This window comes from Onychomys torridus, chromosome 7 (genome assembly GCF_903995425.1).
Source record: "Onychomys torridus chromosome 7, mOncTor1.1, whole genome shotgun sequence".
NCBI classification, from domain to species: Eukaryota; Metazoa; Chordata; class Mammalia; order Rodentia; family Cricetidae; genus Onychomys; species Onychomys torridus.
The window spans coordinates 67,609,801-67,625,238 of record NC_050449.1 but is presented as its reverse complement, the minus strand read 5'-3'; the positions used below and the strand labels follow the sequence as shown (position 1 = coordinate 67,625,238).

Genomic DNA, 15,438 nt, shown 5'->3' with positions numbered 1-15,438 from the left:
CTTGTTTTCCGATATGAGAGGTATTATTTGATTTTATCCTGTATGATTACATCTATTCCACAGACAAGGCAGATAAGCCACATTATTTGCCCATGGCCAGCAGCTTGCTCTTCCCTACCAGGTCTTGGAGGCAGTCAATATTTTAAAATCTCTTCTACCCACTATATTCAGCTATCACTCAGATCCATAGATTACACAAAGATTTTTTTTTAATTTTTCCTGATTGGAACTGAAAAGATAGCTCAAGAGCCTTGGCTGCCCTTGCAGAAAGTCTGACTTCAATTTCCAGCACCCATGGGGTTGCTCACAACTAGAGCTCCAGTCCCTGGGGATACGACGCCCTCTTCTGGCCTCCTCCACTACTAAATGCACATGATGCACCAGCATATGCTTAGTCATAACACACATAAAATAAAAGCAAGCTGGGTGTTGGTGGCACACGCCTTTAATCCCAGCACTCGGGAGGCAGAGGCAGGCGGATCTCTGTGAGTTCGAGGCCAGCCTGGGCTACCAAGTGAGTTCCAGGAAAGGCGCAAAGCTACACAGAGAAACCCTGTCTTGAAAAACCAAAAAAATAAATGAATAAAATAAAAGCAAAAAATAATTATGAAACAAAAATGATTGGGGGCTGGAGAGATGGCTCAGCAGTTAAGAGCGTCTGGCTGCTCTTCCAGAGGTCCTGAGTTCAATTCCTGGCAACCACATGGTGGCTCACAACCATCTGTAATGAGATCTGGCACCCTCTTCTGGTCTGCAGGTTCACATGCAGGCAGAACACTGTATACATAATAAATAATTTTTTTTTAATGATCATAATTTTGGATTTACTGTGTGAAGTGTCACCAAGGACCTAGAACTGTCTCCCACTTATTAGCTGTGTGATCTTGTGTATTTACACAGCAGGTGTGGCATGCCCCAGCAACACATCTACCACACAAGTTATGAGAATCAAATGAGAAAACTAACATTGAAGCTGCCCAAAGCTGTTAAACGTGGTCCAGAGGCAGGGCAGCGTCAGGAGGCTTGGGAAACTCCAGTGTGCGAATTGCCATCATTAGCCCATGACAGTCAGAGGGAGAGAAAACGGCAATTATTTTGGCAAAGTGTAAGTCCAAACTATATTAGGAACTACCCAGTCTGTTAACAACACCCAACCTAAAACCACCACTGTTTGATCAATAAAAAAATATGCAATAGGTCCTGTGGAACACACTCCCAAGAGAGCCATGCTAACTCATATGCAGTAATTACGCCTCCCTCCCTTCTTTGATATGTTCCCAGCCCTTTCTGAAATGTGTTATTTATTCTGTCTTCAGACATCTAGTCAAACTTGAAAAAAAAAAAAAAAAAGGAAATCCCATCAATGTCCCAAACACACAACTTTGCGGTGTGATATCAAAAAGTTCAGTTGAACTGCTGAGTCTTCAGTTTCCCTGACTCAAGTTTTTTTTGGAGTTTTTATAATTAATTATATTCCATTATTACTGATCATCAATTAGCTCAAAATGTTGCTGAGTTGGTGACTGTGCTGAAGAAGGCAGAATTTAATGATAATTTGAGACCAGCAGGACACTAAATTTCTCTCTTGTTAATAATTAAAGTAGATAACTTATGTTTTTATTTATAGCTTCCAGAAATATCCGGCTCATTCCTGAGCACTGCCCTGTCAGCTAATCATCAGCTGGTCAGGATCTGACTTAGGCCACTGTGTTTTATTTCCCACACTTCCACTGCAGCTATAAATGGAGCCCAACTCAAAGTGAAAACAACTGAGGTCATCATTGTGTGACTTATGGAACTTTCCATCTGGACAAAAGCTTGCACACCACCATCAGGTAAAGGATAACCAGGGCTAACCTTTCTGATTACCTGTTTCAATTTCCCAGATGTAAACAGAGTCATCTGCACAACCAACAATTAGAAAGTTCTCCACTGGGTGCCATCTGATGGTTCTCACGGGAAAGAGGTGCCTCCGGGCACGCAGGAGGCACTGTCTCCCTTCCAAGTGAAGGAGAGCCACGGAGTGGTCACCACACACACAGCAGAGCATCTGTCCATCGCTAACCTGTAGAAGCACAGCAGGCCTATGTAAGTGAAAAGCCATATGCTACCTGAGGAGAGAGTTAACTCTCCCTCTCTCTCTCTCACACACACACACACACACTCTCTCTCTCTCTCTCTCTCTCTCTCTCTCTCTCTCTCTCTCTCTCTCTCTCTCTCTCTTCTGTTGCAGCTATTTCCAAAAGTGCATTTCTGCATTAAACTGAACTTCTTCAGGGGGCACTCATGTATCAGCTGCAGCCCCAGAGCAGAGTTTAAACTCACCAACCCACCAGGAAGGTCAGGAGACGGGAGTGAAAGGGATAGGGCACAGCCAGATCCTCTCGTAAGATAGTGAAGGGTTCCCATCACTCAGCAGATGCCGGCAGCAATGCTGATGTCGGAAAGCGGGCAGAACACAATAAACCCCAGAACTCATTTGTCACCACAAAAAGAAGCTATTTGTGGACACGAACTTAGGCCCAAGGGTATCGAGAGCTGAGACTTTCCACTTAAAGCCTCAGAATGTGATTTGGTTCGGTTCCCAGAACTCCACAGATTCTAATCCAAACAGGAAACTTAGCGTAGACACTATCTAAAACAGGGCAGTGTTAGATGGCTCCTGCTGAATGTGCTCCTTCAAAAATGCAAGGGCATAAGGAACTTTGCAGGACAGCAGTCCTGAAGACATTTGTCGAAGTCATCAGTGGCCACCTTCACCACCCAACCTGGGAAACTAACTGATAAAATGAAACAATTAAAGTGAGTAAGCGACCTGGGGATATAGTAGTGAACTCTTGCCCAGCAGGCACACAGCCCTGAACTCACTCCTTAGCACCACACAGGGGCTGCTGACCCATCCAGATCAACAGCTCCAGCACTCATGGCTATCACTGTGTGGGCATTGGACAGCATACCCCAGCCCCCACTGCCAATTTTAAGGAGACTAAAGGAATACTGAGGAGAAAAATAAAATCACAATGTGACAGATGTGAAACAGATGGAGGCTAGACTTTAGAATGGGTCAGATGTCATCGGTCCCCAGACATCCTAGCTTGTGGAGAACAGGTATACTCCACAGTTTCTAGAATGTGAAATTCCATGTGATCCAGAAACAACACACACACACACACACACACACACACACACACATGCAGGGGGGGGGGAGGCACACACAGACAGATATATACAGACATACAGAGGTATGCAAACAGACCCACACAGATGCAGATACACAACAGATGCAGACACACACAGAGACATGCACACATAGACATACAGGCACATATGTGTGCACATACACCCCATATACATATAAACACATACACAAACACAAGAATATAAATCGAATGGTCATGAGTGATCACAGGTTAGATGACCCATATCAGGTTGATCCAACCCTGCTTTCTAAACATTTGAAAGCTAGAAGATAAAATAATTCATAGGAAAAGAGAGGGAGAATTGCAGAATAGCATGCTTTTGGAGGCAGAAACAATATTTCTGAATTCATAGTTTAATTTTTGTTGACCTCATGCTGAGGCCCAATGCACTCTCTCAATAAATCCCTATTTGCTCTGACATGTTTTGAATGGGTTCTGACACGAACAGCTCCATCACCTGTGACTGGAGCAGGAGGGAAAGAGAACGGGGTGAGACAGACGTGGACTTCCGTCCTGGAGCAGAAAAGAGAAAAGGACTGAAAGGGAGAGAGACTCGGGAATCAAATAAAATATATTCCACTTGTCAACATGGAAGTTTCTGGAATAGCATTTCACTGTTTAGTTTAATACTTTGTGATCAAGAAATATGTTTCTTTATATCTTATCACCAAAATGTAGTGTCAATTTCTCCACATTTAAACTATATAGACATAATTTTATAAGTCAATCTGCCTTACCAAACACCCTATCTATATTGCCACAGGCTTTTTTTTTTTCCTCAAACTCTAGTTCACATTTTAACAAAGACCTCAGTTCTTTGTTAGCTGGATTTAAGTTGTTGTCTCATGAGAAGACAAGCATTATCGTTATTTCGTATTCCCCATCAGGGTAGATTGATGCTCATAAACTCAATATTTATCAAATGCTCAACCAGTATTTGTTAAGGAAATCAAAGCTAAACTTTAATTTATAGATTTTTACATTCTTTGACTTGTTTTGCATAATCTTTGAATTTATTTTAAAATTCCATACTAAAGATTAAGGAAGAACTAGGGAGAAAAAAAAACTTAGTATGTCATTAAGAAGATTTTATAAAGCTATAATTGATCCAATGTTTACTTTAGAAACACTGTGTTTCTAAAAAGCTGGGCACAAACACACTGTTTGTGTTTCTAAAGTGGGAATATAGGGTTTTATTGTTGTTTGCTTTTTAAATTGTGTGTTATATTTTACTCTTTTGTTTTGTTTTGTTTTATTCTGTTTTGTTTTTCAAGACAGGGTTTTTCCTGTGTAGCTTTGGAGACTGTCTTGGAACTCACTCTGTAGACCAGGCTGGCCTTGAACTCACAGAGCTCTACCTGCCTCTGCCTCCCGAGTGCTGGGATTAAAGGCCTGTGCCACCACCACCAAGCTGTGTTATGTTTTACTCTTTATGTTCACTTACTTTCAGGTTCTCCTCTGGTGACATCAAAAGTCTTGTTACTGGACCAGCTTCCAAAAAGAATGTGTGCAGAATTTCTTCTCTAAAAATATCCCACAGGATCACACAGGAGCCTTGATCCCCAGATACCAGCCAACTTTCCTCTAATTTTGAAGCAAGCCCGTGGGGGTAAAGTAATGAAGTCACGCTCTGGTGATGGCCTCTGAGAAGTGTATGACAGGGGGAGTCTGGAAAGTGGTCAGACACCAAGTAGCACAAAATTATTTTAAAGGTAATTCTAAGACTTTTGTTTCACACATTTTTAACATATGCACAGTTGGCTCTAAGGAAACCATTCTATTCACCAGCCCTCTCAAAAAGCAAAAGGCCTTATCAGAAGCTAGACCAAGCTTTGAATGAAGTGGGAAGCTTAATTATTCAAATCCCCTGTTTGTTGATGGATATTAACATGTTGTAACATGAAGGGCCTAGTCACTGATTCCCTCTTCACATGAGCAGCCAAGTTAAATCTAACAGAAAAGAAAAGCAAATGTCAAAGAATGTTTTGCTACAAAAGGTTTTTGGAATTATCAACTTCTACCTCTTCTTCATTGTTTACAGATAAAGTATCCCAGGCTCAAATAGGTCATCCAACTTCTGTCAAAAGCTGGGCACAATATGTAAGCTTTGCTTCTGACAGAATCCTCCCTTTACCTGGGAGTCAATCACTTCCTACCTCTCCTGCCACACATGTGGACATCTGATCCTTTCTTCCGATTCACAGATTCTACCCACCTCTTCAAGATACGACTAATGACCACCCTCACTTTGGACAGACTCTTGGATGAAATGAATATATTCTCAGCACAGTGCCTGGAGAGCACATGGACATGTGTGACCTTTCAAACCAGATTTAAACTAGAATTCAGGCCTGCTGCTAGGCTGCTTCCCTTGCTGCTAGGATGCTTCCCTTGCCGCTAGCCCCTGCCGCTCCTTTCACTGCTATCCACATTCTCCAAACTCATTTGCCACTCTCTTTATTCGAACTGAAATGGAATCTTCTCAAAGACCTGTTATTTTGTTCTACTTCATATTCTGGCCTTAGCAAGCCATAATGAATGTTAGTTCAGAAGCTGTCAGTCAAGGGCAGGCTTCTGTTTATTTTCTTGATATTAGGATAAAGCAGCCTAGATTAAAATATCTACCGTCCGCCATTTTCTCGGACTTTTAATGGCAGCTGTTTGCCTACTTATTATCACTTCTGGCATTGTTGCCATTTACCCCTCTGTTGTCAACTACACGCCACTCACACTCAGTGAGTAGTTCAAGTGTGGTAAGAAAATGGGGACTAGATAAAGATGCTGTAACTGAAAACTATAAAAACAAAACAACAACAACAAAACATAGGATGTATAAGGTTTGTTCCCCATCACTGCAGGGAAAAAGTTCATTTGCAGGATCCCACAGTAGAATGCTGATCTAGGATGTATGATGCCCTAAGCTGAACCTCTCAAATAGGAAAAGGGGGAAAAAAGCCACAGGCATTTATTATTGTTTTTACTGTATATCCTAAAATCTACATCCCCTCTTATCTTCCCTTTCCATATATGACAACTCATTGTATAATAACATTTGTTTAGTAGGTATCAATTGTCATAATGCACAGAGATGAATAAGAACACAAAATTCATTACAAGGCAATAAAAATAAATTCAGGAAGATACCATTTTATTCATCATTGGTAAAGATCTAAATGTTTTAAAAATGTAAAAGCTGATCAGTATTTGGGGGAATATTTGCAATTTCACAGGTTATTATTGGGTATTCAAGTATATACTGAAATAAGTAAGTTCTTTATGGAACCATTCAGATAGCTTAATTTTCAAAATCAAAATCACAAACTAATATTGATGTAGTCATTCAAGGATAATCAATTCCAAATCTTTCATAGTAGCTAAAGGCTGGAAAACTTAAGCATCAATTAGCAGAAAGGTTTTCAACCTAAATTTTGATTCTTGTTAGTCATTTAAAATGAGCCCATGAAGGATGAGCACCAACAATATTTCATTAATATTTATTTAATAATAACTCAGCATGGCATCTATTTTGTTAATATAATTAAAACACTGTATGTAGTGTGTGTGTGTGTGTGTGTGTGTGTGTGTGTGTGTGTTTGCATATGCACACATACACGTACAATTTCAGCAAGTCTAGTGAAACTATTATGTACAGTTGTACAGTGGCCTTTAAAGTGGGAACAGGAAAGGCGCAAAGCTACACAGAGAAACCCTGTCTCGAAAAACCAAAAAATAAAAATAAAGTGGGAACAGAAGCTTCTGTTGGGGCAGTACCACTCTCTGTTTGAGTCTTCACAAACCTATGTACATGCTTAATTTAGTATTAAATCATGCACAAATTTATCTGCAAATGCCATCAAAGTTCTGAGGCCTCTGAATAGCTTGTAGAAGATCAGATAAATTAAGTAAATAAAGCGAAGAAAAATTCAGTCACCTTTCAATAAAGAGTCCCCTTCTAGAAGTCCTGCTTTGGCAGCATTCAGAGCCTTAGTGATGGAAATAGTCCCATCCTCACAGCCACAGATGAGTTTATCAAGATGTGGAATGTATTCTGATGAGGTGATAGTTGCTGTCATCCCCATCTCATCTCTGGACCCACAGAAATGGTCTGCGATGCTCTGGGACACTGTTTGATGCTTATCAAAATTATCCTGAAGAGTCCAGGTGGTGGTTATTGGTATTTCTGAAAGGAGCACATGCATACAGAAAACTTGGTTTATTTATTCATAATAGATGTGAAAAATATGGTAAAGATGTCACCTTTTCAGAAGTCTGAACCCAGTAGAAAAGCTCAGTTACATTCAGAACACTGGTCGATATCCCTTGGGATGCTCAAGCTGAAGGTCATTTGAATTATACTGGTTGTATTTGTGCATCAGATCCACAAACTTAAACTATGTCTGTTTTTTATAATGGTATTACATCCCCAGTCACTTGACAGAATGTCTCACAAAAGAACTTTAAAGACAGAAGGATTTATTTTAGCTCAGAGTTCAAGAGCACAGTCCATCATGGTGGAGAAGTCACTGCAATGGGAGCTCCAGGCAGCGTTCACATTGCACCTGCACTTAGGAACAAAGAGAGATGAATGTGGTGCTCAGCTTGCTCTCTCCCAGTTAATTCAGTTCAGGACTCCAGCCTACAGGATTGTGTGGCCTGCATCTGAGGTCCTTCCTCCCACCTTAGTTGACCTGGTCTAGACACTCTTCACAGACATGCTCAGAGGTGTGTCTCCTAGGTTACTCTCAACCTTGTCAAGTTAGCAGTCTTTAATTATTACAGTATCTAATGGAGGACAAGGGTCTGTGAAGACTCCTTGCTGTTTTTGTTTGTAGACCCATATGACTCCATGCTAAGGTTTCTGAATTAATCACCAAATAGTTAGCAAGATCAGAAACTGAAACTGTTGGGGCTAGAGAAATGGATCAGCAGTTAAAAGCATATATTGCTCAGCCAGAGGACCCAAGTTCAATCCACAGCACCCACTTCAGGTAGCTCACAACTACCTCTAACACAGCTCCAGAGGGGATCAGACACCACTGGCTTCTGTGGTAACCTGCACTCACGTGCACACACGCACAACAGACATATGCACAAAATTAAAAATAAAAATAAAGAAAGAAATGGAAAGTGGCAAGCTAGGCATATGGGGCACAGCCTTAATTCCAGTACTTGGGAGGAGGAAGCAGGAAGATCTCTATTAGTTCAAGTTCAAGACCAGCCTAGTCTACCTAATGAGACACTGTATTGCAGGGGGCAGGAAGAACACAAAACTATCTTACCTCTAGGAGAACCATCAAACTTAGATATGGGGACATCTGGGATATGCCACAGTGTAATTCTTCCTGAGACTTCTCCAGAGAATAGTACCTTGTAAAAAGGCTCCTTCCGTTCGTTCATGTAGCCCATGACGAAATGCAGGCCCTGTAAAAGAAAGCATGAGCTTTGTGCAGGTAACATGGTAATGAGAAGAGGAAAGCAAGACTTCAAACCCTAACTAAACCTTCTCAAACATTCTTTCAAAATTTGCAATTGAATTAAATGAAATCATCCATGATTTAGATAAAAAGGAAAGAAAGAGAGCCTTGATTAAAACTTAGAAGTGAGATCACTGGCCAAGCTTCAGAGAGTTGACACAAGTGTCTAACCTGGGGTATACTCTGTGTGTGTGTGTGTGTGTGTGTGTGTGTGTGTGTGTGTGTGTGTGTGTGTGTGTGTACCATACATATCCCTTCATAAAAGCATTACCAGTAAGGGCTATACATGTTTAGATAAAAGAAAATCTCTTCAACATGCTGAGTTTGTGTTGTTATGGTATAAATGAAGAAAACAAGAGAAAAGGGCTTGGGTTAACCTTGATGATGGAGACAGCAATGGGTTTTTTTAGTCTCAGAACTTGGAATCAGGATCCTGTGTGTTCATGATGATGACTGCTCACCAAAGATCAACAGTCTTTCTCAGTTACTTCAGATCTACTAGTCAGTTACAACAGCACGAGAATATATAGATATATTCATTCATGCAGTCTTTGGTGTCCTTTTCCAGAACTACTGACCAACTGGTTCTAAGGACTCATCAGACCCATTATAAAATTAAATCACCCATGTTTAAAACCTTGGACTTCATCCCTCCAAATGTCAGTTTCAAAATGGCCTCCTGGCGGTAGCTGAAGGCATGAGGTATTTTATATGCTGGTAAATGAAAACATTTCAACACATGTTAGCTATCACCATCATCATCATTCTTAGTTTGTACACCCATGCCCACCTTGGATCTGCAGCTTTCTTCCATGTCAGCTGAGACTTGCAGAGTGCCAGGGACCCCTCCAGGAGACACAGAACCCAATCAGTACATAGGTTCACAGTGAGAACCCACAGGAACTACCAACAATGCCAAAACAGATGTAACTTCATGATAGGGCTCCAAATGTTGACTATGGCTGATGTCATGTAGTTGCAGAATGTTCTTTTCTAGGCTTACTGTGATCAAATTAGATTATTCTATTTATAGTTCTCTAGCTTCTAGGTACTTCTTACACTTAAAATATGGGGTCAGGAGCAGAGAATCATGGCTATCTAAGGAAGACTCATTGGCAAAAGACCCATCTGTTTATGGGTTCATACTCAGAGAGACAAAGCTAGATAACTTTCCATTTAAAAAATTATTTTATTTTATGTGTTTGAGTGCTTATGTTCACATATATCTGTGCACCATGTGTGTACAGTGCCTGTGGACCAGAAAAACAAGTCCCCCAGAATTGGAGTTACAGATAGTTGTGAACCACTATGTGGGTGCTGAGAATTGACCCAGGTCCTCTAGAAGAGCTGCCAGTGCTCTTAACTGCTAAGCCATTTCTCCATCCCCAACTTTGTATATAGCTTTGATATTTGCTTGTTAGGGGAGAAATTCATGAGTGGCATTAGATTTCTGTGGAAAACCATGTTGGTAAAAATTCACACTGGAGCCAAAGGGGATAAAACAGCAGATCCTACAAAAGAATGAAATGCTGTTCTGAGTGAGCCGCAATACCGCTTTGTGACAAGGCTCTGCTGCTGCCTGTGAAGGATTGTAGAGATGTCCCATGATGCATGCTGTAATTCTGAAGTTTTTCATTTTGTTTTGTTTTGTTTTCACTGCCCCAGCAGCACCTGGAGTTCTCAGTTTGGGCTGAGAGATTTTTAACCACGTTTTAGCAACAAAACATTAAAAGGGCATCCTGGCTATGGGGCTTCCAAGAGCTCTGCTGCCTAATTAAGCAAATTATCATTCCGGACATAGTTGCACACTTTCATGTTGATATGTCACTAAAATAAAACTCTTCCTCTTTATAAAGTACCTTTTTGGATAATTAATTGATGACTGATTCTACAGGTTAAAATTAATTTTGAAAAAGACCCCTATAATAAAACAGCTGCTTAGATTTCAGATGTGGTCAACTGTCAAAGGTATAGTTCAGCCAAATAGGAAGCTTACAATTATATTCTCTACTTTAATTACCTTAATTACACTCGTTTGAAGAAGGAATTTATTTACAAGAATACATAAGTACATGTGAAAACGACCTTGATGGATAGTCAGGTTTTATTTGTTTGTTTGTTTTTTAAGTATCAAAACCCTTTCATAAAGTTTGAGAATTGGAGTAGGTATATCAAAATGTTAAGAATGTTCTATGGAACAGAGAAAAAGAAAAACCTGGGATGTATGTACTTGTGTGTAAGAGAATCCATACACTAAAATTCCAATAACTGGTGCATCTAGGTTAAGGATAAGTGTTAATCGTACCAATTCTTACAATGTCTCAACAATTGAAACATTCCCAGCTTCAGCAGGCAAACAGTCGATATTTATGGTGGTAAAATCAGAATTTTCCTATCTTCTTTATTTTCTCCCACACTTGTAATTTCCCTATAATGAACAGGCATTGTTGTATTAAACAACAATTCTTAAGGGTGACATTTTCTCCTCAGTAGCCGTTAATACTCAATGTTGATTTTCTCATTAACAACTTGATCTGATGTTTGGGTTCATTTTTGCAAGCATGAGTCTATTATAAAGCAAGAAGCGGGCTTAAGGCCGCTTTTCTCTTACCTTATTTTTCTCCACAGAAGTGGAGCACAGTAAGTGAGGGTAGATGGTCTCCTTAAGGACTCCTCCATCAGCGGGGCATATGCATTTGGAAAGCCCACTGCGTGGGGGAAATTAGAAACCAAATTTAGAAACTTAGGGCCCTTTCTTTGCTCCCACCACCACCACCACCCCCCTTCCACTTTCAAAAGCCGGATGGCACCATTCGAGTTTCTAAACTCTAGTTAGAAATTGTTGGGTTAATAATTACGAGTGACTTTTTGAAAGCCCCGCACCAGCTGTACAAGTTCTACATGGCTAATCTCATGCCTTCATCCCCTGCTGTGCTGTACAAAGGCAGAGGCCTTGCAAGCCCAGAGTAAATCTTCCAGTGCCAAAGTTGTTTTGTTCTGGGTTTTGATCAGGGGCTGCATGCAGAGGCTTTTCCATAATAAACCTCCCCAAGTTCATTTTCTACCTGAATGTTCTGAACGCCTCTCCCATCTGAGCCCACCTGTTCAGCAGCTGATAGATATGACTGTGACCATCTTCTGTCCAAACAAGGACCCTGTGAGCAGCAAGCACCTCTCCACCAGCAAAGAACTGCCCGTCTCTACTAACTTCCGTCCACAGAAGGGAAAAGTCACAATAGTCATAAACCTGCAGGGCATGGCAGAGGCACATTAATAAAGCCTGGAAATAGAGTCTGCCAAGAGGATTAGCAATAAATATGCTTATCAAGACTATGATGGAATTAACGCTACAGCCTATTAAACATTAAAAGCAAGCATACTGTGTTCATGGCTTAAGATAATGTTTTGTGATTTACTAATATTTCACTCAGAATTATTCTTTCCCGTTTATCCTAAGGTAGGTGGCAGTGGATAAAGTTATTTGGCTGGCTTGTTCCATCATGTCCTGTTTAGCATAGAAGCCCAAATCCTACATTTTTAAGTAGTTTTATTCTTTCCATGAGTACTCCCAGTATAGCACTTAAAAATTCCTTATACATAAAATGTTTGTGTAGCAGAAATCCTTAGTTAGTTTGCATACTTTAAATCTTTAGCAAAAATATATCATTATGGCACAAGTCAGATAGACTTCTGTTAGCAGTTATGGGAAACATTAATGTAAATAAGGATGCCATTGGATGATAATTTAGCTTTTCTTTACTCTTGGAGAGATCATTGACTATATTCTCAAGAAAAGAAAGAATACTCCCTAAAAATATAACAGTAGTACAACAGAAAAAAAAACACCCAGAAATAAGATCTAAAGTGAAACACATTGCTTCTGAAAGTAACTTGAAAATTCATTTCCTTTTTTCATAATGTGTTTTTATTTTATGTGTGTTTGTCTGCATGTATGCATCACATACATAAGTTCCTAAAGTGGCCAAAGAGAATACTACATCCCTTAGACAGGGAGTCACAGGCATTTGTGAGCCACCGTATGGGTTTCAGGAATAGAACCCATCCTCTGCAAGAGCAACTGCTGCTCTTAATCACTGAGCCATCTCTCCTGCCCCCAGAAATCATTTTCATCGTGACTATAATTTACTGTCGATAAAACTAGAATTTGTTGCTCCACATTCAATATCTCAGGGAGCAAAGTAATGGAACACGTAACAACAAGTCAGGCAGGGAAGACTAACCATTCCATGTCTTAACATGATTATGTTAAGGAGGTTTTTTTTTTCTTCAGTATTTAAATTGTATGATCATTTTTTGACTCAACAAGAAAACCATTTCATTTGTACATCGCCGGTACTTTTAATACCTTCCAACACTTAGAAAATACCACCAAGAGGAGTCTCTCTGTGTATGTACAAAATCGTATTGTCTGACAGTTCAAGGAGTCAAGAAACTTCGATTCTTTTTCATAGACATCTTGCTTTTCCTTTAAAAGAGAAAAAAAAAACTAATTAAATACAAATACCAGGGAATGGACACATAAACTGAAGACATAGTCCTTCTCATATGCTTGACACCGGTCCTTCCTCCCATTCTACAGGGAAAAGTATCCAAGGTTCCTTTCCAGTGTTTTGATCTAAACATTACTTTGCAAGATTCAAGGACTTATTATTGATAGTCAACCAAATACCATTCTACAATGAACCATGATAAGCGTTGAAAATATAAAGTAACTGGCTTTCAGACAGAGCTGAAGGGAAGGGGCATAAAATGGTAAAAATCAAAACAACAACAAACCAACCCTGTAGTGTCTTGATTACTAAAACCAGAAGTAAGTAAGATAAGAGATGCTTTGAAGAGACACAAGCATAGCCCACGCAGGGCAACAAGCCTGGGACAAGCTTCTGATAGTACTGGCTATGGGTTTCTGAAGACGACAAGCAAGACGATCTCTCGGCTCCTCGATGAAGAAATTGCCACAGACTGTGTGGTGCATCCTAACACACATACTGTGTTCCCTTTTTGTCTGTTACTCTAGTCTGATGCTAGGAAGCAGGTGGGTATGCAGGCATCCCCAGGAAAGTGATCCTCCTACACATCCATCTGTTTACAGCTCCCATACCCTCCAAGAGTCTAATAGAGGGGATGGAACAATGTCTGCTATCAATTTTTAAATTAAAAATATAATATTTTCCTCTCTCTGCTCTTCCCATGTGTGTGTGTGTGTGTGTGTGTGTGTGTGTGAGTGTGTGTGTGTGTGTGTGTGTGTGTGTGTATAAATAAATCTATTTACATTATGTATGGAGTCATGGTTGGAAGGGTGCAATTCACCTGCCTCAATGCCCACCCTTGGAAAGATATCATATCAGCCTTCAACTGTGAACATGCATCACCCTCATAGTTTGAAATTTTCAATGAATAGTGATTGAAATAATGGAAAAATGAGTGGTTTCCAAGCCAACCTGAACGCTGTTGATGGACGAGGAGAGGTCCCATACTTTGAGCTCGCCAGTTACAGATACGACCAAGAGAGAATCCTCTATGGAAAGAACATATGAGCTGTTAGCCAGTGGACCCGGATGCTGTCACTATTACCTCATAGCCACTCAAGGATTGCATAGGGCTGAGTCGGCAGGATATATTTAGCTTTGATTTTTTTGTTGAATTAAGGGAATGATTTCATTCCATGTTCTAACTCCCGGTGAACAGGCAGAAAACAGATCAAAGAAGAGCCATGGCACCTGGCAGACGATGGTGATGTCGAGCCCATTTCAGGTGGGACTATAGAACCAATTTCCACTTTACTCAAGCATTGCTGACTATAGAAACTGAATTTCAGCAGTATATCCAGAAAAAGCATCCTGCTGCTCCACAAAAAAAATAAAAGGGAAACCAAGAGAAGAGAGAGAAGCGGGGGTGAAGGGACAAGATGAAAAGGAGTAGGTGGGGGGGGGAGGAAAGGGAAGGGGAAGAAAGAATAAACGAACAGTCCCACTGCCTGTCATCCTGTCATCTCAGTAAGCTGAACTGAGAACTGGGTCATAGAAACAGCTTCTCCTTCGCTGGCTTGTCTTCACCTCCTGCTGGCTTCCTAATAACTTGACCCACTGGTAGAGTGAATCTGGGTTTACCCTGACACGGCTCCAAAAGCTGTCCCAGGACGAGGGGAACACCAGCAGCGTTCTCAGCTCTGGCTTGACAGTTTCAACAGCATCTCAACCAGCTGCTGCACCGTCTTAGGAGTCCTGAGACGCCCACGATTACCTTGAATTCTCACAGAGTGAACGATGCACATGCATTTCATCCAGTCGGGGGACTGGGAAGAGGAAAAGGTGTGCAGGAAAGCCAGAGTTCCAGCATCAAGGATGAGGACATCTCGATATTCCCCACAGCACAGCAGCCAACCTTCGCCGGTCATCCGGAAGGAGCAGTGGTAATACTATGGGATGGAATTCCAAGAACAGCACCTCAAACATGGCTAGCAATGACACGCTTCTAGCTGCGTAAAGACTTCTCTAAATTCCATTCAGCTCTCCTCAACAAAACCTCTGGAGTAGATAACACCTCTGATTCTCTTTATTAGCCCCACACTCCTGCTATGTTGAGTTTTCAGCTTAGCTTCACCCCCCCCACCCCCGAAATCTCATCCCCCAGAGTAAAGTGGAGATCTTTCAAAAGAAATGCTATAAATCACAGGACAGTGATAGTTACACTATTTCTGTAGTGTTATTTAGAGCTAAACAGTAACAATCTAGGCTCTCTAC

General features: G+C 40.8%; 1 protein-coding gene across 1 annotated transcript in view; it reads right to left on the bottom strand.

The window, feature by feature from the left end:
* Wdr72 (WD repeat domain 72) overlaps positions 1-15,438 on the bottom strand; it is a 150,689-nt gene that overhangs the window by 124,492 nt on the left and 10,759 nt on the right. The window contains exons 4-12 of the mRNA XM_036191712.1: positions 14,939-15,113; positions 14,137-14,213; positions 13,041-13,160; positions 11,740-11,921; positions 11,286-11,382; positions 8,480-8,621; positions 7,132-7,380; positions 4,645-4,868; positions 1,870-2,065 (exon numbers count right to left, since the gene is read on the bottom strand). Coding sequence (XP_036047605.1) covers positions 1,870-2,065; positions 4,645-4,868; positions 7,132-7,380; positions 8,480-8,621; positions 11,286-11,382; positions 11,740-11,921; positions 13,041-13,160; positions 14,137-14,213; positions 14,939-15,113 — 1,462 coding nt within the window. The remainder of the gene's footprint in view (positions 1-1,869; positions 2,066-4,644; positions 4,869-7,131; positions 7,381-8,479; positions 8,622-11,285; positions 11,383-11,739; positions 11,922-13,040; positions 13,161-14,136; positions 14,214-14,938; positions 15,114-15,438) is intronic.